Source organism: Esox lucius, chromosome 4 (genome assembly GCF_011004845.1).
Source record: "Esox lucius isolate fEsoLuc1 chromosome 4, fEsoLuc1.pri, whole genome shotgun sequence".
In the NCBI taxonomy this organism is placed as follows: Eukaryota; Metazoa; Chordata; class Actinopteri; order Esociformes; family Esocidae; genus Esox; species Esox lucius.
The window spans coordinates 32,223,607-32,247,969 of NC_047572.1; the positions used below are offsets into that span (position 1 = coordinate 32,223,607).

Consider the following 24,363-nt stretch of genomic DNA (forward strand, 5'->3'; position numbering starts at 1 on the left):
ACCAGTCAATTTCATGAAAGGAACAGTGAGTTTTTCCCCGCTCGTGTTTGTGTGGAAAACTACTAGGTGTGTGCGTACAACGTAATCCCTGTTGCGTTTGTAGCCAAAAAATGATGGACCCTCACCCCCAAACATCCTTCCCGTGTTTGTTTACATTTATCTGACTCGACTGGATGTCCCAGCGTTGGTCTCTCGTACATGGTGATTTGTTAACCGTTCACGCTCATCTGACCGTAAACACTGAATCTCCATAGAGATGAGCGGAAACAGCGGAGAACACTACCTGCTCTGTGTGCCTGTCTCCGGTGGGCACACCCTGTGCCAGTAACTAAGGTCAGGGAGGCAGCGTGCTCCCATAGGAAGCCTTTTGCGTGGTGGCGTCCCCCAGTCGTGACCATGATGATTAAGTGCCCCTTCCTTTCCCGCTCAGACAGGCTGCCGACACCTTGCCCCGCTCAGGAAGTGTCTCACCCGGGGAAGAGCCGGACGAGGGGAGAGGAGCCAGCAGTGGACGCACGGCTCACTCCGGCCCATATTCCCATTCACAGACAAGTTGTGGTAAACAGCATTTTTTGTTGTTGAATCTAGACCGTTGGGACCTTTAAACAGTGTTGATTCCCTACGGTGTCAGGGCTTTAGGTGATAGAACAACAGAACCGTGTCCTGAAAAAAACTGTGGTAAGCACATTTAGCAAAAAACATGACTCTGGAACAGAAGTAATGTATAAATATATATATATATATATATATATATCTTTATTTATGTATTCACTTCTTATGCTTGGTTACTAATAAAAATACATTGAGTACAAAAATCGATATTTGATAAATATCAGTGCATACACGGTTTTTCTCCACGGTGGGGACATGGTCCAATCAGTCCACATTAATAACACAAACATCATTTGGTAGAATTTAGGGGTTCAGAGACCAAAATCATCATACATCTCAGTAAGATATTTTAAAGGTATAACAGCCTTTTTTTAAAAGGGAAATTACAAGCTAAACATGTAAGGTTATACACCAGCATACAATGACCATTGTTCTGATAACACACAGGCTGCCTGTAGCATGCCCTGCTAGCTTTTATTATACCTTCAACACAACAAAATAAATCAGTAAAAGATTATTTCCGTAATAAACATTCCTCCTAAAGAAACAGTAAATTCCTCAATCTTTGCTACTTTAATGAATGTGTATACAGCAGTTGAAACAACATACTAATCTGAAATTAAATACTGGAATGTTACATATCTTGCTATGAAGCAGGCCCGGGGGAATGCTCCCCTTGGTTAATTCTTCAGTGTGAAATATTTTTGTTAAACATTAGATCTGGATTAGTAAATGACAACACATGACATAAACCTAAATAAATATGCATAGTTTATTTCGCTAGTGCTTCTCAGACCCACACTTTATTTAAACTCCTTAATCCAAGCTCATGTTTTTAACATGCTTTGTACATATGAAAATAAACACAAGTACACACAGCTCTTGTCTTCTTGTCTCCTCTTCCCACATGGCTATAGCAATAATATACACAGTCCGCTTTATGAACTGGCTCATATCAGGACCGAGTGATACAACTATTTGTTCCCGGGAGAGATGTAGCATTAAATTGGAGGCAAGAGTGGTCTCCTCGTTCTCTGTCAATCCGTTTAGCGAGGCTGGGCTGTTTAAACTACCACTACTCTGTCACGATTCTGTTTAGACGGCAAATCTCACCTACCACTCCTATTGTGTGTTTTAACAGACACTTCTTAAAAACACGAGCTTCAACTGAGAACAGAACACAGTTGTTGTTACGTAATGTAACAGAATAGCACATATATTTCCAGTTTAAATTCTGTGAAATGTGTACAGGAATAAAAAAACAACCGATAAAAAACAAGAAACATCTACAATCTCCCGTCTCATTTCCTACTACTCTGCTGCTTTATCCCCATGGTAACGCCTTCATAGGTCCTACTACAGTATAACCTGCTGCCACCAATACTTCCATAGGTCTGCCTTGTATTGTTCACAGTAGTTCATTACATTACCTGAGCCTGTATATATGTCTACATAGGTTTCTAGTTTGACCTAGCTACAGTAGTTGGGTGTCTGGACATCACAGCGTGTTGCGGGGGAGACCAGCCAAACATGGGGGGGGGGGGGGCGGGCTCTGGGACGTAGGGGTCTTTACAGAAGAGGATATCCTCTGGTTCCTGCCTGGGGAGTAGTGGACTTATGGAAGCAGGCAGGTTAAGCGCAGATGAACAGAAAGGTGTTTCAGGATGTCCTATGGTCACATCCCACCCTATAACAAGGCTCGAACCTCTCTACCTCTCAACCCTTGTTGTTGAGGAGGAGGAATTGAAGAATTCAAAAAGCAGGAAAGAAGCAGGCTTTTTTTTTGTTTTTTTTTGACGTCGAGACACAGTCAGAGAAGGAGACCAAGTCTGAGACAGAGTCAGAGAAGGAGACCAAGTCTGAGACAGAGTCAGAGTTACAGAGATTATCCCTGGGCGGGGGGGGGGGTGGGCGGGGCGTCTCCCTTGGCGACGGGGTGGAGTGGGCTACACAGGTGGGGCAGAGTACCGCACCACATAGTTGTAGTCAGGGGGGGGGCTGTGACACTCCAGGCCGGGCTCTAAGCAGGAGTCATCCAGGCAGAAGTCCAGAGGAGACACAGGCTGAGAGTACTTCTCCTTTTCTCCATCGGTCAGCATTGCCTCTTTACTCTTACTCACTGCTTTCCTCCTGAAGGCGGAAAGAAAGGGAAGGAGAGAGAGGTTCATAACAAATTTAGTTCCCCAAAAACAAGGATTATTTTTCATGACAGACAAATAGTAAAACCTAACATGAATTATCAAAGCAAATGTGAGTGACTGTTTTCTGGTCACTCACATTTGGTGACGAATTCTGCCTCTGTAAACACTTTCAATATGAGTAACTGAGTACCATTGTGTTCTAGTTCCTGAGAATTTCCAGAACCTCTGTCAAATGGAACCGAAGTCAGATAGGTAGGATATAAATGAATGCCACCATTGACCAGGACGATCTATCACAATGGTTTTTATTCGAAAAAGGTTCAGATATTTTTGTGGGACCGCTGAGTCAATCACAGACAACAGCATTGCGCTCCATCGGCTTCCACTCAAATGTCTGGTAACAATTAGTCAAAGTTGGCCTTGGTTTGACCAATAATAAAGGCCTGAGAAACCGGGATGCGACAGGCATCGGAGTAACCTTCTTAATAAACAACGAAACATCCTACGACAACACCCTCCCCGACCAAGCCCTGGTCACACTGGTGAGTGAAACACCTCCCAAAGACACTTCACCTGTAGTGTAGAATATGTACACTTGGTGTGTTAATAACACCTTTAGTGTATAATATGTACACTTGAAGTGTATAAATAACACCTATAGTGTAGAATATGTACACTTGAAATGTGTTAATAATATTTTTCCAGTTTCTTTGTGTTTTGCCATTATCAGACTACGTAGATTTATGATGTTTATTATCTTCTATAACCTGAGGCCTCAGAGGGAATAACACTTGCGTTTAAAACATTGTATTTTGTTGTTTGCTATCTGTGATCAACCTGTTATGTCTGTTCCCTGTGTTTTTTTCTGTTTGTTTTTAATCATTGTAACTGTATGTCAACATGTATATGCACAGGGCCCAGCTGTAAAAGAGACTGTGGTCTCCGTCTGTGTTCCTTGTTGAAATAAAGGTATTATAACAATTATAATTATCAGATTATTTTACTCAACAGAGTTTCGATTGTATTTTAATTTAATGAAACACTGTATCTTGTCTATAACTGTTCTGTACTCCCTGTCTTGTGTTTGATGTTTAACGTGGACCCAAGAACGAGTCAACGAGATAACCAGGAGCCTAATAAGCTAAACTACACCCCTACACACACAGAAAGTTATAGAGGGAGGCCATCACATAGACTGGGAGGCCCTTCATTGTAAACCCTCAGAAGGTCAAAGGTGACAGTGATCGAGTGGTGCCCCAGCGGGGGTCCTCTCCCCTCAATACATAAATCATTCTCCGCATGCCTCTTGTCCTCCATGACAACCCAGGGTTAGGCTGAGGTTGTGCCCGAGGGCAGGGAGTGGTCGAGGCTCCCTCTGCCCGGCGCAGTGCCTCACTCACAGGGGCACAGAGATGAGAGGGAAGCTGGGAGCCGTTTGGCAGCGCGGTTTGGGGGTTTCGGGGGTCGTCAAGGGGCACAGAGGTTGCTGAGAGAGTGGATCCAGAATGTTTTTAATGAAATCAAGACCTTTGTTCACTGGGGATTCCAAAGGGTGTCATTAATCATGGTGAAAAAGATAATCCGTCTCCATGCCTTCACAACTCCCCTGCACATGTTTTCATGTTCCCTTTTTTCACCAGTTAATCATGACTGCATAGAAACCTCCATGTAGTAATTTCATCTTTTAAATGATCAGTGTATGCTAGTACTAATTTAATAAAAACAGTTCTTGATGGTTTTAAGGCATTCTTTGTTTTCCAGTACAGGGGCACTTTTGATTAACTCCATTTTCTCACACAAATCCGTTCTCTGAAGTGCATGATAGATGAGGTGTCATTTATAGCAAGGAGAGTTTTGCAGCTCGACCTTTCTAAGTCCAGTTCCAGCTTCTATTTATTCCAGTCCTTCGACAGGTTATGACAAGGAGTGGCATTAGCTCTACAAAAACGTCAAACTTGCAATGTAAACAGACAAGAAAGCAGTCTTCTGGAGTCTGCTACTAATGTCCCGAGGGGCTGCGAGCTGGAAGCCTATTTGCCGACTGTATCATATAAGCAGAATACATCCCTTTGTTAACCAGGTCCAGAGTGTACTGAAGGACCAGGGGTCTGGCCTGCTGGATTAACACCCCCATTGACTGACACCCCCACTGGCCTACACCGCCATTGGTCGACACCGCCACTGGCCGACACCGCTACTGGCGACTGTTATTGGTCAACTGTTATTGGCCGACACTGCTTTTGACCATTGTTAAAATCATAAAAATCCATGAGATCTAAATCATACACAGATCACAGGTTAATCAGGGACATGTGTGTAAGCAATATGTGTTACGTAATGCTTATCTGACAGCAACACCAGTCTATGGCTCAGTAGAGCCTTTGTTCTCAAACACGAAGAATGACTTTAGACAAGGTTGCCCCAGCCACCACAGAATGGTCATACCGGACCTGATAACATCTTGGGCAAAGCAGCCTCAGTGGGGTTTCAAGAAACCGGAAGCATTTGCATATCATGGGAAAAGCAGAGAGGAAGTCAAAGCTTCCAGTTTCTGCAGGCCATTTTATATTCTGCCTGTTAGGTTTCGTTGAGGGTGGAGAGACATCAGAGTCCATAACTGTCCCCAAAGTGTTTTGATAATTCATGTTCGATAGATTCTGGGCCTAGTGCTTTGATAATTCATGTTAGGGAGACACTGGGCCTGGTGCTTTGATAATTCATGTTAGATAAACTCTGGGCCTGGTGCTTTGATAATTCAGATTCGATTCTGGGCCTAGTGCTTTGATAATTCATGTTAGATAGACTCTGGGCCAAGTGCTTTGATAATTCACGTTAGGGAGACACTGGGCCTAGTGCTTTGATAATTCACGTTAGAGAGACACTGGGCCTGGTGCTTTGATAATTCATGTTAGATAGACTCTGGGCCAAGTGCTTTGATAATTCACGTTAGGGAGACACTGGGCCTAGTGCTTTGATAATTCATGTTAGATTGACTCTGGGTCTAGTGCTTTGATAATTCATATTAGATTGACTCTGGGTCTAGTGCTTTGATAATTCATGTTAGATTGACTCTGGGTCTAGTGCTTTGATAATTCATGTTAGATAGACTCTGGGTCTAGTGCTTTGATAATTCATGTTAGATTGACTCTGGGTCTAGTGCTTTGATAATTCATGTTAGATAGACTCTGGGTCTAGTGCTTTGATAATTCATGTTAGATTGACTCTGGGTCTAGAGCTTTGCGTGTCCCCTTTTTGTTTGTCATCTCACACTATGACAGATGAATAACGTATGAAACATCGACTTTAAACATAGAAACCTGTTGTTAAGTAAGCTGTCAGAGGATGTCCCAGTCAGGCCAAGAAGGGAACGCCAGAGCAAGTTTTAATGCCTGCTCTTAAACCACCCAAGCCCCAGGTCACACCTCCAGTGGGATTGTGTTCACTGTCTTTCGAGTTATCACCTCGGGGCAGCCTCCCACCCCCGAGTCTTTTGTCTCAACCGGGCTCTCGCATGGTTTCTCTCAGTCACTGAGGTCCAGAGGGACGAGAGGAACCGTGTGTGTTTGTGTGATAATCCCAGTGTCTACATTCCAGGCCAGCGGGTGGGTTTCCAGGGCCGGCGACCCGCCTCTCCTCCCCCCGGCATTCTGCTTCCCTTCCTCTCTGTCCTGCCTCCCCCCAAAACCTGTTGCTCCCTTGCCTCGACCTGCGTCTCCCCTGCCTCGGCCTGTGCCTCCCCTGCTTTGGCCTGTGTCTCCCCTGCCTCTGCCTGCCTCGGCCTGCGCCTTCCCTGCCTCTGCCTGCGTGTCCCCTGCCTTGGCCTGCGCCTCCCCTGCCTCTGCCTGCGTCTCCCCTGCCTCGGCCTGCCTCGGCCTGCGTCTCTTCTGCCTGCCTCTGCCTGCGCCTCCCCTGCCTCAGCCTGCGCCTCCCCTGCCTCTGCCTGCGTCTCCCCTGTCTTGGCCTGCCACGGCCTGCCATGGCCTGCGTCTCTTCTGCCTGCCTCGGCCTGCGCCTCCCCTGCCTCTGCCTGCGCCTCCCCTGCCTCGGCCTGCGCCTCCCCTGCCTCGGCCTGCGCCTCCCCTGCCTCGCCCTGTGTTTCTCGGGGCCTTCGGTGACAGGGATTGGGGGATTAGGGGGATTAGGTGTACTCACGCCAGGGCCATGATGCTGAGAGGCCGGGCCAGGGACTCCAGACGCTTCAGTGTGTTCATATCGTCTGATGACAGGCCCACGCCACTGTCCGACTGGCACCCCTGCTCCGTTGCAAGAGAAGGACAGAACGAGTTAGTCCAGCAACGTGGCCTCATGTGTAACACATTGTTTTCGAAGTGTCTGTAGATCTACCGACATCTACTTACATATCAGTAACATTTTAACTATCTCCTAACCTTAACCTTTATCCCAACCTTAACCATTACCCTAAACCTTATTCTAAACCCAACCATAACCTTAGCAAGCAGTTACAAGCAGTTACAAGCAGTTTGCGGATAGTATTACTGTAGAACATAGGACATCTACGTGTGGAAAATGGGACTCATTCAAAATAAAGTGTGACCCATTACGCCCCCAAAAACAGGGCGGGTCTCATCTGAAGAGACGACCCCCGGTAAGGTGTCAGTCACATGGTGTGTAGCGTGTGAGAAAGAGAAGAGCGTCATCATTTACCCCGTGAGTGTCGTTAGTGCCGTTCCCCATGGTAACCTCATCAAACGTCTTCACGCTTGCTGGGCGGATCTTGATGTTCCTGAAGGGAAACAATTTCCGGATTTGGATGTTAGTGTAGGAGCAATTATCCAGCGTAAAAAAGAAACAGCAAACGGGAACATAATCAAGACATTCAACAGTTAAGTAGTGTCTGTGAATTGGTATTTGAAAATAAACCCTCTTGATGTGACTTATCAACACACATGAATAATGAAATGTCTGAATAACTCAGGATAACTGTCACTAGGGCATTTCAACAAGTTCTCAGTAAACACAGTTGCTGGACCTGTGAAAATATGAGGGACTGATAAATATTATTTCAAGATGGAATAAATCCTGGAGGGTCTTTGGTTTGGGAGGAAATTCCTTGAAGGGGCCACAATGCTCTGGGCTTACTCGCCATCAGACTGTGAGAGTATACCCTAGCGCCTATCAAAACCTCCATCAGGCCTTTCATTGTCCTCAAGCGTATCTACACGCACTGGACCTGCCAAGCAAAGCATTATGCAAAGATGTAGCGTGCTTTGGACAACGTACCAAATAAAGATTGGGAAAATAATTTGTTGTTATCTTAACTCTGTCAAGGTAAGAGCATTACAAAAGAAATGTGAATGTTACATTTAGCCAACATATTTGAAATGTCCCTATTAAATGTGGCATAGTGTACATTGCCTAACTGCAGGCAACTTAAACTAAACAGCAACGCCATAATGTAATGATTCGTGTTGTCTGCTTCTCCTGGTTTGAGCGCACCACGTCTTTATTAGCAGCAGGGCCAATCTACGAACTCCCAACAGACGGATGAATCTCACCACCAATTTTGTGATATGCAACTGTCCTTCTGGCCCTGTCTAATCATAGAAGAAGCCAAAGGGCCATAGACACTGGGACGACACCTGACTGAGAGAGGTTCTGGAATGCGACGAGTCAAGGGATGAAACCTGCTCCCCCGAGGTTGACATCACCCCAGGCTGTGCACTCTGGGACTCCCGGCCAGCCTTCGTGCATACATTTTCATGGGAGACAGAACAGTGCCTGAGGTGTGACTTCGGCTTTTGGGCGTCAACACAACGACACCCATGTCTTTACTCCTGCTCTCTACTGGACTGGCTGAACAGCGCAGAAGAGAACCTCCTCTCTGTTCAGTGCCAGAACAATAAAGGTCTCATAAGGCCTGCTAGATGAGGTTCAGGGTAATCAGTGTAATTTAGTGTGGCGACTGGCTCGCTGATTCCTCCGTCTTACCATGTGCTCCCAGAGTGGCGGTGAGACAGGGGTCTGGTGTTGGTTTCTTCTAAAAGCGTTGTGTTGGGGAGGTCTCCCTCCTTGGACAGCAGAGCAGCTACGGGGATGTAATGCTTGCCCTCCTGAACGGACAGAAAAAGGAGAGAACACTCCTTATCAGGCCACTGGTCCATGACAGAAAGCACATGCATGTTGAAATAAGTGTGAAAAATGTGGCCGAAGAAAGATCTTGCCTAATAAAATCCAACATGGAATGCTTGTTGGAACAGAGACCGGGTGTTTGATGCAGTGGGGGGGGAAAGTTCACTGAGTAGCCTATAAAGGACTGAATCTGTCAGTCACAGAGCTGGAATAGTTCAACTACTACCCCTCCCCCGATGCCTGTCTGGTCTCTCCATCTGTTGTTCTAAAGCGATTCATCCTGTGGTTAAATGTGACCAGTCAGGGCGGGTTTGTTATCGTCCTCTTTTCTCTAGTTCATCCCCACTGTCTGGTGTCAGTAAGTTTGTGGATCTCCCCACTGTCGTTCAGTCTATCAGAACTAAATCTAACGCCCTGGCGTTGGACTCACCAGCTCTGCACAGGACTTTCCTATACTATTACTATAAAGGTGCCTGCTTTAGGGGGTTTCTGTGATTATTTGGACAAAAGCACTGGTCCAAACAGTTAGCCAGAGACAGAATGACAGACAGACGGACAGACCAACAAACAGACAGAGAGACAGGCAGAGAGACAGACATACAGACAAATAGATGGACATACAGAGAGAGATACGAACAGACAGACAGAGACAGACGGACAGACAGAGACAGACAGAGAGACAGACAGACAGATGGACAGACAGATGGACAGATAGACAGACTGACTGACCAAATGACAGACTGACTATCATTATGTTTGTCCATCAATCAGTCAGTCAGTCTTCTGTCTGTAGCTAACTGTTTGGACCAGTGCCACTGCCCTCCCCAACAAAAATAAATAAATGAAAATGTAAATATATGGACACGAGTCAAACTCAAAGAAAACCTCAAATCAAGCATGGCGGCGGTGGTGTTATGGTTTGGGGCTGCTTTGCTACCTCAGGGCTCGGCCAACTTGCTGAATCAACCACTATTTCCATTTTGAAAAAAATACACAACCAAATCAAAAGAATGGCAGAAAAAGGAGAATTGCAGGGTTATGGAATGTCAGAATCAAAGCCCAGACCTCAATCCTATTGAAACGCTGTGGGGGGACTGAATATGTATTGTGCATGTAAGAAAGCCTTTAAACATGACACAGATTAAGCATGACTGTAAGGAAGAGTGGGCAACATTTTCTGTATGTAGGAGTCTGATAAACCATTACAAGAAACAACAACATGAAGCTTCTTGTCCCCCCCCCCCTCCATTTGAAAATGCATTTCAGTAGATTTTTGGTGAGTAAATGTTTGCAAAGTTCAATCTTTCACTCTCACACGTTACATTTACCTGTCAGTAGTGTTGAAGTAAAGATTACATATCCATATGTCCAAATATGTAAACAACAAAGACCACTTTCCAGGGGGTGTACCTCACTTTATAACCGACTCAAGACAAGACACCATACACAACTCCGATGACTTCTGAACTCCAGCTCTCATTAAGCCTGGGCTTCATCACATAACATAACGTAAACCCTTCTGCTTTACCTGCTAACGTCCAGTGGGTCAGAAGGAAGAAAACAAACACTTTAGAGATGTTACCTGCTGAACGCTGGCCTGTAGCAGGTCTCCCAGCCTCTCCACTAGATCAGTGAAAGTTGGTCGATCTCCTGACTCGCCCTGCCAGCAGTCCAACATTGTCTGGTATCTGAGGACACACACACACACATTTTAGATACTTTGGTTCTAGTCACACAAGTTTGTGGTACTATTTCGCCACTCTTAGTACAAAAAACGCGACAGGTCATCAAAAGTACCTTCTTTTTCACAACCAGTAATCTCCTTTTCATTACGGAGGTGGAAGGTCCATGACCTCCATAATGAAACATGACATGACTGGCGAACAATGTCACGCAGTGGATGAGAAAAAAGAGGCGTTATCCCGCAATGGACGGAAAATTTAGAATTGATACAAATTTGTCTAGTGTGTGCTAAACATTGACATTTCGTTTCTTTCTTTCTGATAGTATTTGTTACAATTGATTAGGCAAAAAAAAACATGTTGTAATAAAAGTTTTTGCATCAATGATTGTAGAAGATGTCATTTCATTATGGGATAGAAATTATGGAAATTAATTTCTGTCAATTCTGATGGGTGAAGTACAGTTAGAGTTTTGCCTAATGTGAAAACAGTCAAATAAACAGGAACAGTTTACCTTCAGCACTTCAAAGAGTCATTTGGCAAAACGTGTCCTACATTGTTTGATCAAGGACTAACTGATTGTTTCAATGACTAAATGAAAGTACTCATTGTATTTCACCAAAATCTTAGTGGTTGAATCAAAAATGTTACAAGCCAAATGAAAGCAGTTGTTTTGAATTCCAAATGTAATGGTTTACAAGTATTATCAGTTTAGAGTTTTATACTTAGAGTTTTGAAACACTGCACCATACTATTGATAATAGCACCAAAGAAACAAAAAAACTCTAATGAGTCCTGCCTACTGCTGAGGGGATTAGTTGTTAGCCATATGCTGTGATTCAGTGAAAATGGAAGGCAGCAAGCACTCCATCTATCACAACCAGGAGTGTTGGGATTTTTGGAGGGAACCAAGGATCTCCTCCTTGGATAGACCCTGTATGTGTGTGTTTGAGAGTGTGTGTTTGTGTATGGGTGAGATTGCATGAGACTGTGTGTGCGTGTGTCTGTGAGAGTGTGTGTGTGTGTGTGTGTGTGATTGCATGAGATTGTGTGTGTGTGTGTGTGTCTGTGAGAGTGTGTGTGTGTGTGTGTGTGTAGGCTGGCTGACACGAGAGAAGCCCTGTCGCTGGTGTTCACCCAAACAAATCACGTGAAATCCTCACACCCAAGACGTCGCTTTCCAAAGATCATCTGGTCTGCGGGGCTGTATCTCCTTCCCCGTCGGTCTCGGTGTGAACATTAGGCGCGCTCAAATGCCCCTGGGGTCTCTGACGAGCTGTCAGCATCTCCGTCCGTATGGGAAGACTCAGAGGCGCTGTGGGCCGTCCTTCCACCTCCCTGTAATAACGGACTGAGCCGTGGAGGAATTCAAACGGGGAGCTCCCGCTGTTTAAACCCAGCCCTGTAGTCCGCTCAGTGAACGAGACCGGCCGCGGTGTTGATGAATCCCCATCGCTTTAGTTACTGTGGAACCCCCCCTTTCTTGCTGCGGAAATCCCATACACAGAGGGCTCTGCCTAAACACAGCCATGCGCCAATTAACTCTGACTGGCAGCAGACCGAGTCAATTTGGAGTTAAGAAAATGTCAGTCCAAAGCAGATGTTCCCGTTACGCCCCCCCCCCCTCCCCCCCCACCCCCATCCCCCCTCCATCTGTGTCAGCATTCAGAGCACGCAGACTTTGGTTTGGCAAGACGTCTCCTCTCCTATCTGTGCAGGGGTGAAGGGCCGGAGGAGGCGGCTGGGCTACAGCTCCCATGTTAATGAGTGTCCCTGATCAGGGGAGGGGGTCCTCACATCCTCCCAGGATGGACGTTCACAGCAGTCCAGCGTCCCACTACACTACCGTACGCACACCCAGTTTTAAACTCGCTTCCTCTTAGCCACGTAAAGGGAATAAAGAGCGATTGTTGGTGTCTTCTGGGAATACGCTGCCACGGGGGGGGGGATTCCCTCGGCCCACTACTCCTCACCGGCGAGAACGCTATGGAATGTCTTTCTCTACTCCTGTGTCTTGGAGAGTGTCTTACATAGTCCAAGAATGGGGCTGATGGGAAATGCCCTTCGTCAAGTGTTGGGTGACATCACTGATGACCTGGCAGCATTGGCAAGAGTCCTGCATCGCCCTCTTCGATGTTAACTTCACTACAACCTCCATGATCTTACGCTGAAGCAGTAGCTATTATTCCAAGAGTCCACACAAAGCGTGACAAGAGAGGGCCTTTGTGCGAACCCCTAAAATAACCCGTGAAAACACAAAACAAACATTGCGAGCATTGTACGTATAACGCGGGGTGTTGGGGTCAAGGGTCAGGGTCTGTGGGTCCCCGGCTCCCACACATGATAAACATCAGGAGGTTCTGAGGAGAGGTGTGAGATGAGGGGGACTAGTACCCCTGGAGACGGGAGCCCGCACTGCTCTTCTGCTTTCCATTTAAACTGATATCTGCCGTCTTGTTTTTATTTAAAACAAGGGGTAGGTTGTAGTTCCTGGTTCTTTGGCACGAGCTTAGTGTTATCAGCTCCCTATATCTTTACTCTGTCAATAGACCATTTTGCTTTGAACCAGAAGGGAAATCTTAGAGGGGGATCTTAGGGAGAGGACTTTGGCACCAGTGGGTCTGACTGGATCTTTGGAGCTGACATTTATTCCCCATTTGTTCCCAATCCCCAGGTACTGACCTTTAAAGCTCTGTTTATACCTGGTGACAACATGTGTCCTTTGTCCTGACGTTGTCCACATTTTGATTGTAGCCAGATCATTTGCACGAGTGTATGCAAAGAAGAGATGCATTATGATCTGACTGTGATCAGATCTAATTGGTGTAAATGGACAAGATCAGGAGAAAATACGCATGTTAGAAGTAGGTTTAAACAGGGCTTTTGAGTCACGGTCTGGATTTTATTTTGCAGGTCATTTTCAATCAACGTCTCTCTGTCTCAGTGAAGTAGCCACTCAATTGGCGCCAGTCGGCACAAGGTGTTTGTAAAATTCCGGATCTTTCAGTGGTAATGGGTTATAAAAAAGGGGGACACATTCCCTCTGATATTACAGGCAGCTCCCCCAAATAATTTTCAGTCACCTGAATGCTCTGAATTCAGACGGTTGAAGCTGTTAGCCTTCGTGTTCCATGCTGTCACTAAAAGCTAGAATTCTTCGTAACGTTTCCCTCCACAATGCTCCCAGAATGTTCATGAGAAGGAACAGCGACACAACCGCAATTGAAAACCAAGTAGATATTGTTCCATTATCTTTCATTACATTTGAATAAATAAAAACCCATTTTTTTTTCTCTCTTTTAAGGTTTTTCTTAAGACAATCCAGAGAAGGCAAGAGTAATGGAAAATCCTGATGAGGACAACGGATTTGAATCTAATGTTGTGCAAACATTTGGAGCGTTATTTCTAGGATGTTACAGGGTCCTTATAAGTGGATTTGCAAGAAGTTGAACACATCAGTTCCAAACCTCTATTTTTCTGGTTAGGCTTGATTTCCCTCTCATTAGGTCTTCCTCTTGGCAGGTAAGTCTACACAATGCATCACTTTACCGGCGATCCCCCCCCCACTCAGACCGTCCTGGCAACATTCTTAGTGAGTCATTGATAAAAGGTGCAGCAATCTGGTCATAATTCCTGGAATTAGACCGCGGTGGACCGTGTACATTCTACATTTCACCAGATGAATTAGCCCAACAGCATATTTGCTGATCTAAACATTTGGCAGTTCCAGACTGCTCGATCCTTACATTTCAGAGGAGGAGTATTCCGGAGCGCTCATCCTGGTTCCCTCTTTCAGGCGGCAGCAGAAGTCCTCGTCGATGTGTAAACCGGGATACGGAGACGCCCCTGGACAGGAGAGGCGAGGGGGTTATCAGACGTTTCAAACTCCCAACGCAGAGAGGGTTGGATACTTCAGATGCATTAAAGAAAAACGCCTTGTAAACAGTCTGTTGAAGGTTTAAATACCTACTGATTGACCACATGCTAGAAGGATTGTTGAATGGTTGATGATTACATGCCTACAAAGAAACTGTAATACACTAAGCCAGCTTAAATATCCAATCCAGTTTTGTAAAATATTGCCCTTATTATTTAATCCATAAAAATTTTCAGACTCATGAACCAATATTTTTTCATGTACCAGACTGAGATCCTTGACACAATATCAGATAGCACTGAATGCTATCTCGATTTTAATAACAAGCAATAATAGGAGGATATCCTCTGCCAGAACAACCTTGAATATTTCTCTCCATTGGATCAACCAATCACGATAAACAAATAGATTGATTACCGTTAAACCATATCAAACATAGAGACTGGCGTGTTGTTGAAGGTTTGGCACCTAAACTAACAAGACGAGGATATCCAAGACCAAAGACCCAGCTCAATCTGCTAGATTATGGCTCAAGCCGTTTTCTGCCTGTGCCAGACCCTTGGGACTGGCGTTAACTCTTGACCTTCTGAACACCTATCAGGTTGCAACATTATTTTTATTTTTCAGCAGTCGTTTCGTGTCCCAATGTATCTTTCTGAGGCCCTGTTAACACCACCCAGATGTGTGAGTCACTGGTTATTGGATGGCACATGTATCAGTGTCTATGAGTGTGTGTGTGTGTGTGTGGGTTGGGACAGAAATATTAGTGGAGGAAGACACAGAAAGTGGAGAGAATGTGAGAGAGAAAGAACGAGTGTTACAGGTAGATTCCACACCCTTTTTTCGCCTGGGTGATGGGCTTTGTGGCGGACAATCAAACCTGGCAGCAACATCAACCTTAAAGCTCTGCCCCGATGGCATGGCCTTCTCCTTAAAGTTTCCTAACATTTACTCTGAATGTTGCCCACGCCACCCACAGCGGCATTTCAACATACACTCTGTCACGCCGAGTGCCGCTATAGAAAGGCTTGGTCGGCTGTGATGTGCACAGTCATAGACCTATGTACAATGGCATCTCAAAGGTTGCAGTGGTCTCACAAAGGGGACAAACATTTACACTGATCGGCTGCTTGGTTACAGTGGTTTTGCTCTGACAGCTGTGAAGCGCCAGTGTAAATTGGACATAGGCTTCATTTTTAACGGGCCCTGTCCATCTTAATATTCAACGTCAAAGCTCAATGATGTTTTTGCAGTAAAATCGTTTTCTCACGTAGCCCAGGTCACTACTGAACCTGGACTGTGGACATGTCGGCTTTGCTGGCCGGTTGTACATTGCACAGCACAGGAAATATGCATTGAATTACTCTGCATTGTTCCAAATGGCTGCGTTTTTGAAATGTGCACAGATGTTTTGTTAATTTCTGCTCATTGACTCTGCTAATGAGGAGGTCTAACAGGAAGTGATATCCGGGGGGGGGGGGGTGATATCCGGGTCATTCCCGGTTAAAACTGAACATGTGCATATTTACCCAGTGAGAAGATCTCCCACATCAGAACTCCAAAAGACCAGACGTCACTTTGAGTGGTGTAGATCTTGTCAAAGATGGCCTCTGGTGCCATCCACTTGAGAGGCAGTCTGGCCTGGGGTGGGGTGGGGTGGGGTGGGGGGGAGTAACAGATAAGAGAGGTAATTTGCTTTTGCATCTCATACCATCAATGAGTAACCTAACAGTCAAGTGAGGCAACTGACTACCTGTCCTGAAGCTCAACCAAGTTCTACCAAACATTCCTCCAGACCACACAGACAAACATGTTTATTTGAATTTCAGATAAACACAGGCCAGAATATCTGCCATTTCCCAGAAATACCACATTAACATTTACATTCAAGGACGGTATTACTAAGCTCAACACTGTTTATTCAGTGTTTTGTTTTTGCCAAGTCGGTAATAAAAACTCCACCATTATTGACCTTTTCAAGCAACTATTTCTCAGTGACAGTGATAGTCATGTTTGCCTCAAGACTCGCATAACAAGCAGTAATCAGTGCACTCACCTACACACTGGCCTTATTCTTTAAAGACGATTAGTACCATGGTACGGTTGACTTGATCGCATTGCTATTCATACATACATCTCCTTTGCGAACGTAGTCCGGGTCTTTGTGGATGTCCCGGGCCAGTCCGAAATCACATATCTTCACAACGTTGTTCTCAGACAGCAGGATGTTTCGAGCGGCCAGATCGCGATGAATACACTAACGGGACAGAAGAGAACACTTGGATGAGGATCGACGTCAGCGCATGACCTGGCGTGGGCACGGTCGGTCGCGTGGACACGTCTTCCGTTGTGATTCTGCTTGACGTGACAGTGAGTGTCGATGGGTAGTGGCTGGAACCGGTCGCCCAATGGGGAACAACTACTGGGCTTATAAATGTCAGCTGGAACAAACACATGGAAGAAACATCTGTGATATTCTGATGAAAATGTTTCCTAATCCAGGTTAAGCCTTTCTATTCAATAAGGTTTTTTACAACCGTGGGCACACTAATCAGTCCCATCCGCTCTCCTGGAGCCAGTGACTGACCTTTAAATGGGATTTAGTTTTAAATGGATTACAGCCAAAGTGCCTGTAACATTGCATGGAACATAATTTAACAATAAATCACCTGGCTGACTCTGTTATCCAGCGCAATTTACGGTAGCGGGGGGCAGACATTAACACATTTATGTCAGCAGTAGCAGACATTACCAAACTTACAGTAGCAGGGGCAGATATTACCAAACTTACAGTAGCAGGGGCAGACTTTACCAAACTTACAGTAGCAGGGGCAGACTTTACCAAACTTACAGTAGCAGGGGCAGACTTTACCAAACTTACAGTAGCAGGGGCAGACTTTACTAAACTTACAGTAGCAGGGGCAGACTTTACCGAACTTACAGTAATGGGGGCAGACATTACCAAACTTACAGTAGTGGGGGCAGACTTTACCAAACTTACAGTAGTGGGGGCAGACTTTACCGAACTTACAGTAATGGGGGCAGACATTACCAAACTTACAGTAGTGGGGGCAGACATTACCAAACTTACAGTAGTGGGGGCAGACTTTACCAAACTTACAGTAGTGGGGGCTGACATTACTAAACTTTTTCAACCTGGCCCCCCATGGGAACTAAACACAAAAAGCGCAGTGGGATCACATGGGACCGCTTTAACTATGAATGAAACACTGTGAACAGAACGTTGTACAAAATAAAGCACCCAGGCATCCAAAAAATATTTTTTGTCAATCTGAAGTCTGGTTTATGGAATAAAGATTTACAAACCAGTGTTCGTTTATTATAAACATCAACATTTTCCATCCACCTTTTGCAAATCAACTGATATTGATGCAGTCATTTGTTGAGAAGAGGTGCTTACCTTGCGTGAAGCCAGGAACTCCATGCCTTTTGCAACTTGGAAACTATAGCAAATCAAGTCTTCCATTGTCAGCACTTTCTTGTAAAGATCTTCGGGCTCTGAGGGTAAAACGAAATAAAGCAACAACGAATGCTATTTAAAAAAATTAAAACGCTGTGCCATTCTCTACACAACAGAAAATCTATGTAACAGTCCATTTACCGTAAGAACATCCCACAGAAGACAGAAAACAACAATGCACCATAATCTAAACACGTTTTTTCATCCAGCTACAATCTGCCTTATTAAAAATACCCTTAAAAGGCAGGAGAGGATGCCTGCTGTTGTTTTAGATGCAAGGTGACGGGGGGTGTTAGCCCAGTGGGACAGCAGGGAGCTCTGAGGAGGAACCCTGTTTACCCAGCCCACCTGAGTAAACAGCTAATCACACCAGAAATAACACATCACAAAACCAAAATGGCCGCCGTGCCAGGACCAGGTCTAGATCAAGCGTGGAGGTCAGAGGAGGACATCAACAGTCGACGTCCACCTCCTCCTCTTCCAGGGCAGGAGGTGTCGGTCTGGGGTTCCTGTCCTATTGATTGTATTTATGACCAGGGGGAGGAAATGTCCCATCAGGGTGCGGGAAGGAGGTTGGGTGAGGTCGGGGGGGAAGGGATGAGGGAGGGGCGAGGGCCGGTGAGGGGAAGGAAGAAATGCTGTTTGTATCATTTAGTTTACCTTCGTCTTCTTCCTCTGAGTCGCAGTAGCTCTTATCTTCCACAAAACCAGAGCTAGCCGAGCTTCCGGTGCTGGCCACGCTCTCCAGGCGCCGCTTGATGAGCTCGCTCAGGTCGCAGCCCGACCCCGACGTCATGACCTTACCATCCTGGTTCTGACGTACAGGGCACAGGAGATCAAGTGAGAAATGGACGCAAGCCTTAGGTTGGCTGAGGAAATGATTCTACTGGTGAGCTGGGATTTTTCCATTACTATGTGAAATGGATGAATCATGGACTGAATCATGGACTGAATCATGGACTGATCCATGGATGTAATCATGGTTGAATCATGGATTGAATCATGGATTGAATCCTGGACTGAATCATTGTTGAATCATTGTTGAATCATGGACTGATCCATGGACGTAATCATGGTTGAATCATGGATTGAATCATGGACTGAATCATTGTTGAATCATGGACTGATCCATGGACGTAATCATGGTTGAATCATGGACTGAATCATTGTTGAATCATTGTTGAATCATGCACTGAATCATGGACTGATCCATGGACGTAATCATGGTTGAATCATGGATTGAATCATGGACTGAATCATTGTTGAATCATTGTTGAATCATGGACTGATCCATGGACTTAATCATGGTTGAATCATGGACTGAATCATGGACTAATTCATGGACGGAATCACGAGGGTTTCAGTGACATAATACCCCTCTGATTTAAATGTGATGGTAAAGCAGGACTTTGTTACGCTGCAGTCCTTCGAGCTCGTTATTTACCTTGTAGACAAAGAAGTCAGCCCTCCTGCTTCTCAAGTAGTTTGACAGGTTTCCATACTTGCAGAACTCCACAATCATCATCAACGGCCCTGAGAGGACAGAAGCACATAACCCATAGATAACTAGCTACAGGTAGCCACTCCAAAACTGCCAAATGTTTACCTTTACTTCACAAAATACAATCTAGAAGGGAGAGGTTCCTGTTGGATCCTTTAGGGGTTCTTAACATTTAAACTGTAGGGGAACACATATTCTTTAAGGAATAGTGTGAACAGGTATTTCAAAGGGTTTCAATGTGAAGAACCCCTAAAGGCTAATCAAATTACCTTGTTTATTTTGGAGCTCATGATACAAGTCATGTAGGGGCTAGGTTTAACCCCAGAGCTAACCCTGTACCCCCTCTCACCTCCAGGCTTGGTACAAGCTCCTAGCAGGTTGACCACATTCAGGTGATGGCCAATGTGAATCAAGATTTTCAGCTCAGACATCAGAGCCTTGCGCTCATTTGTCGTAGCTCCTCCTGTTACAACACAAACACACAGATCGTTTAAATAAACATGTTTCATACAGCCCTTTAAAAAGTGTAGGTGTATATTCTCGCTATCAAATACAATTTCAGTTATTTTAGCCTTGCTAAAGATTACTCAAGCTGATGTATGTCCACAGGCCTCTGGGAACTGAACAACAAAGAACACATTCTACGCCTGTGGAGGACATTTCAGATAGGCAAGACATTTTTCACTTGAGATAATGAGAGCATCTGAATGAGAATGTTCAATGTGCAGGGTCAAGGTGGTACGCAAAGAAAACAGCAGGAAATAAATCAAGTCTACGATGTAACTTAAAACATAAACATCAGTCATCACATGTCACATTAAAACAGACACTTGCATACACGAGGGCCCTACCCACAGACTGGTCGTATGTTACATCAAAATAAACACCAGTGGAAACATATGGGGCCAATATACCAGTTGGCTGTGAACACCAGTTTTTTTTCCCAGAATAGAAAAACGCTGCTTGGTTTCTCAGTTGTACAGCTCATCTACATCGGAGACAGACATACTTAAATGCTAGATGAGGTCAGAGGGATGGATTTTCATAAGCACATGCATACAGTATTAAACTCCACCAGCGTGACTCCTCCTTTTAATGGAGCCATCGACATCACAGACTTAAAGACAGTCAACCTTGACCCCAAAGACTGTGGAATACCTGCTAGGCACTTGTGGGAGGGGTCTAATGCTTCCAATTTGAGTTACTACAGCACAGCAAACTACAAATGCCTTTAGACAGATTCGTTTATTTTTAGCTCTGTAGTCCGGCACTTGAAATGACAGACCGATTCATGTGACATCAGTGTCGAAGTGCAGACTGTGAGCTTTGATTTGAGGGTATTTTCAGCCACATGAGGTGAACCACATAGCTCGTTTTGTTCCCCCAATATCAGTGTGCCAAAACTATTTAGAATTTGGTGTTAGTTTTGGAGCTCCTGGCTCTCAGTGCCTGTGTGACATCTCTTTCTCTTTCAGCTGCTGCTGACTAATAGTGAGTCCTGAACCACACAGACGGCCAGTTGAGGGAACTGAGCTGCTTTTCATAATTTTTGACCCAGGGTTTTTTGGCGGGGCAGCAGGTTGAGCTCCGTTCCGCTGAGATTAATGCAAAGAGGTAAGATTAATGGCACGATGCTGACAGAAATATTGTACAAATGGCCTGATTTATCATCCCTATGTAGCTGGATTCATCTCCTCGCCATCGCCATTCATCAGTAGTCCCATTACTAGACACAGATAAAGCAAGGAAAAATGTATTTGGAACACTTCAACCCAAAGGAGATATAAGCAGCGTTTGAAATGCTTGTTCTACAAAGACCACAATCCCAGGTCCCAAGGGAAATCTTCCCTGGCTTCTAGAATCACTCATCCTGTTTTGCTTTTCACAGTTTCCATTTTGATGGGACACATATGCACTGAAGGACTGAGAATTGTTAGCAAAATGTTTCTGTGAGGTATGGTCACAGTAAATCACGCTTGAGCTTCAGACAAGAGGGTCGGTGTTTCAAATTGTTTTTGTACCGCTAAAACATCTGGCTAACCATTAAAAAAAATGAACAAAATGTCAATGTTTTTTCTCCATGTAATTTTATACAAAAACTGTACCCACTTGAACTTCCCACGACTTCCTAAAGTGGAATGTTGTCCTGATTCCCGTCATATTTGGCCAGTCAACCACATCGGAGACTCTGATGACTGAGTTCGCACCGGCTGACAAGCAGCGTTCACACGCCTACTTTAAGCAAATAGCCAGTGTGCAACTTGCCACTGCAGGCTCATGCGCTGTCACATGGGTTTTCATTAATCCCATGCACATCGTCGGCTGGAACGACAGCCGTGTTACACCTGTTACGTGCAGAACTGTTATTTTTAACCTGTTCAATCCGTCCGTCCGTCTGCAGTATAGCAGAGCCTTCATCGGCACCTGGACCAGGTGAGGTACCTCACCTTGACCGGACTTACCTTTCAGCATCTTGACGGCCACAGTCTTGCAGGTCGAGAGCTTGTCGATCCCGAAAGCGGAGGCCTCCACGACCTTCCCAAAGGCTCCGTGGCCCAGAGTTTTGCCTGGAACAACAGGGGGGAGTTGGGCGGTTACAGAAGACACAGGAGATCAGCTGTCCCCACGGGACTCATGAACCCTGACTGGGTTCTGTGCCAGGAAACATACGGGCCCGGAATTAAAATGACCTGCTGAAATTCAGACCAGCAGGCCCGTGACATGTCGCTCCGCCGGGAGATTTACGCGGCCGTTAAAGACGGCGATGGAGGAGGCTGATGGGTAACGGCAGTGCGGCCTGGACGCAGGGGGTGGACACGGTCTGCCACATACCATCTTCTCCAACACTATATTTCAATGCAAGGGCCGAACGTGTTTTACGAGGACACTGAGTTACGGTTGGCACTTCGTCAAGATGACATGAGCCCGTTGATGTGAACCCAGGGTGGACGAGTAAATGCATTTGAAGCAGGCGCCTCTTTGTGGTAACCACAGGCCTTTAACGGGTGTCAACAGGCCTCACAATATATTCACGCTGAGTGGCTTTTTAGACTACGGTGTGCCAGGGCTGAGTGGTGTGGTCAGTTACCCAGTCTGAGGCGGTCCCGGGGAAACTCCCACTTGCTTCCGTCGTACTGCAGGCGCTCACACTGCTCATCCAGAGGACACTCGTCCGGGTCGATGATGATGGACGGACCCATCTTATAGTTAGCCGGCTGAAGTGGGGGAGGGGAGATGGAAATGCTGAGGAATCATGGTTCACCGTATGTACAGTTTATATCACAGCATTGACTAAACGTATGTACAATATATATCACAGCGTTGACTAAACGTATGTACAATATATATTACAGCGTTGACTAAACGTATGTACAGTTTATATCACAGTGTTGACTAAACTTATGTACAGTATATATCACAGTGTTGACTAAACTTATGTACAATATATATCACAGCGTTGACTAAACTTATGTACAATATATATCACAGCGTTGACTAAACGTATGTACAGTATATATCACAGCGTTGACTAAACGTATGTACAGTATATATCACAGCGTTGACTAAACGTATATGTACAGTATATATCACAGTGTTGACTAAACGTATGTACAGTATATTTCACAGTGTTGACTAAACTTATGTACAGTATATATCACAGTGTTGACTAAACTTATGTACAATATATATCACAGCGTTGACTAAACTTATGTACAATATATATCACAGCGTTGACTAAACGTATGTACAGTATATATCACAGCGTTGACTAAACGTATGTACAGTATATATCACAGCGTTGACTAAACGTATATGTACAGTATATATCACAGTGTTGACTAAACGTATGTACAGTATATTTCACAGTTGACTAAACGTATGCACAGTATACAGCTCCAGAAAAAACTAAGAAACCACTGCACCTTTTTCTTTCCTTTCCAAAAATGTTGAAAAGGAACGTTTTGAGTGAGGAACAGAAGCTTTAAAATTCTGAGACCACTGCAAATTGAACGCTTCTGTTCCTCACTCAAAACGTTCCTTTTCAACTTTTTTGGAAAGGAAAGAAAAAGGTGCAGTGGTTTCTTAATATTTTCTGGAGCTGTATATCACAGCATTGATTAAACGTATGTACAATATATATCACAGCGTTGACTAAACTTATTTATAATATATATCACAGCATTGACTAAACTTTTGTATAATATATATCACAGCGTTGACTAAACTTATGTATAATATATATCACATCATTGACTAAACTTATTCATAATATATATCACAGCGTTGACTCAACTTATTTATAATATATATCACAGCGTTGACTAAACTTATGTATAATATATATCACAGCATTGACTAAACTTGTGTATAATATATATCAAGGCGTTGACTAAACATACGAATGTGAACGCCACAATACGTCTGTGGAAGCACATGCTGCCTGGACGTGGTTACAAATAAAGACGCACAAGAAATGATGTAATGCTGTGGGTATACAGTTTTGTTTGATTTACTAGGTGACAGCTGGAGTCCACCGACAGCAGGTTTGTAGATGTAAACACACAGTATTGGCTCAACCGCTATGCTCTCTTCAGGAAAAGTAATGTGATGCTGAAACATCAGGGGTTTAGGTGATGTGATGACGGAGCAAAGTGAGCAACTCGCGTCGCAGGATTTACAGTCCAAACAAGTCTAAAGTGAACAGAGGTCACATTTTCCAATCTGAAATCGGCACGGACTGGGATCTCCTTACCTTCCTCAGTTTGCGGATGAAGAGGATCAGCATGAGCCAGAGGAAGGTGGCAGCCACTCCTGTGCAGACCAAGATAATCACCTCAATGTTGGCCTTGGCCTCGTCACCTGAAGAGAATTAAACCGCTGTCACTTTGGGTGTTTCATGGCTCCTGAAACATGGATGAAAACTGACAAATGACGGCCGACAGAAAAGGGGGTCCACACATTTGTTCTAACACAGTAAC

The 24,363-nt window shown here is 44.9% G+C and overlaps 1 protein-coding gene across 1 annotated transcript in view; it reads right to left on the minus strand.

The window, feature by feature from the left end:
• Window positions 1-735: 735 nt before the first annotated feature.
• Window positions 736-24,363, minus strand: part of kdrl (kinase insert domain receptor like) — a 62,970-nt gene continuing 39,342 nt past the window's right edge. The window contains exons 16-30 of the mRNA XM_029119405.2: window positions 24,138-24,244; window positions 22,473-22,599; window positions 21,847-21,951; window positions 19,734-19,847; window positions 19,328-19,416; window positions 18,544-18,697; window positions 17,824-17,921; window positions 16,537-16,659; window positions 15,932-16,043; window positions 14,272-14,371; window positions 10,426-10,531; window positions 8,703-8,824; window positions 7,419-7,497; window positions 6,906-7,006; window positions 736-2,742 (exon numbers count right to left, since the gene is read on the minus strand). Of these exons, the coding sequence (XP_028975238.2) occupies window positions 2,559-2,742; window positions 6,906-7,006; window positions 7,419-7,497; window positions 8,703-8,824; window positions 10,426-10,531; window positions 14,272-14,371; window positions 15,932-16,043; window positions 16,537-16,659; window positions 17,824-17,921; window positions 18,544-18,697; window positions 19,328-19,416; window positions 19,734-19,847; window positions 21,847-21,951; window positions 22,473-22,599; window positions 24,138-24,244 (1,721 nt within the window). The 3' untranslated portion in view covers window positions 736-2,558. The remainder of the gene's footprint in view (window positions 2,743-6,905; window positions 7,007-7,418; window positions 7,498-8,702; window positions 8,825-10,425; window positions 10,532-14,271; window positions 14,372-15,931; window positions 16,044-16,536; window positions 16,660-17,823; window positions 17,922-18,543; window positions 18,698-19,327; window positions 19,417-19,733; window positions 19,848-21,846; window positions 21,952-22,472; window positions 22,600-24,137; window positions 24,245-24,363) is intronic.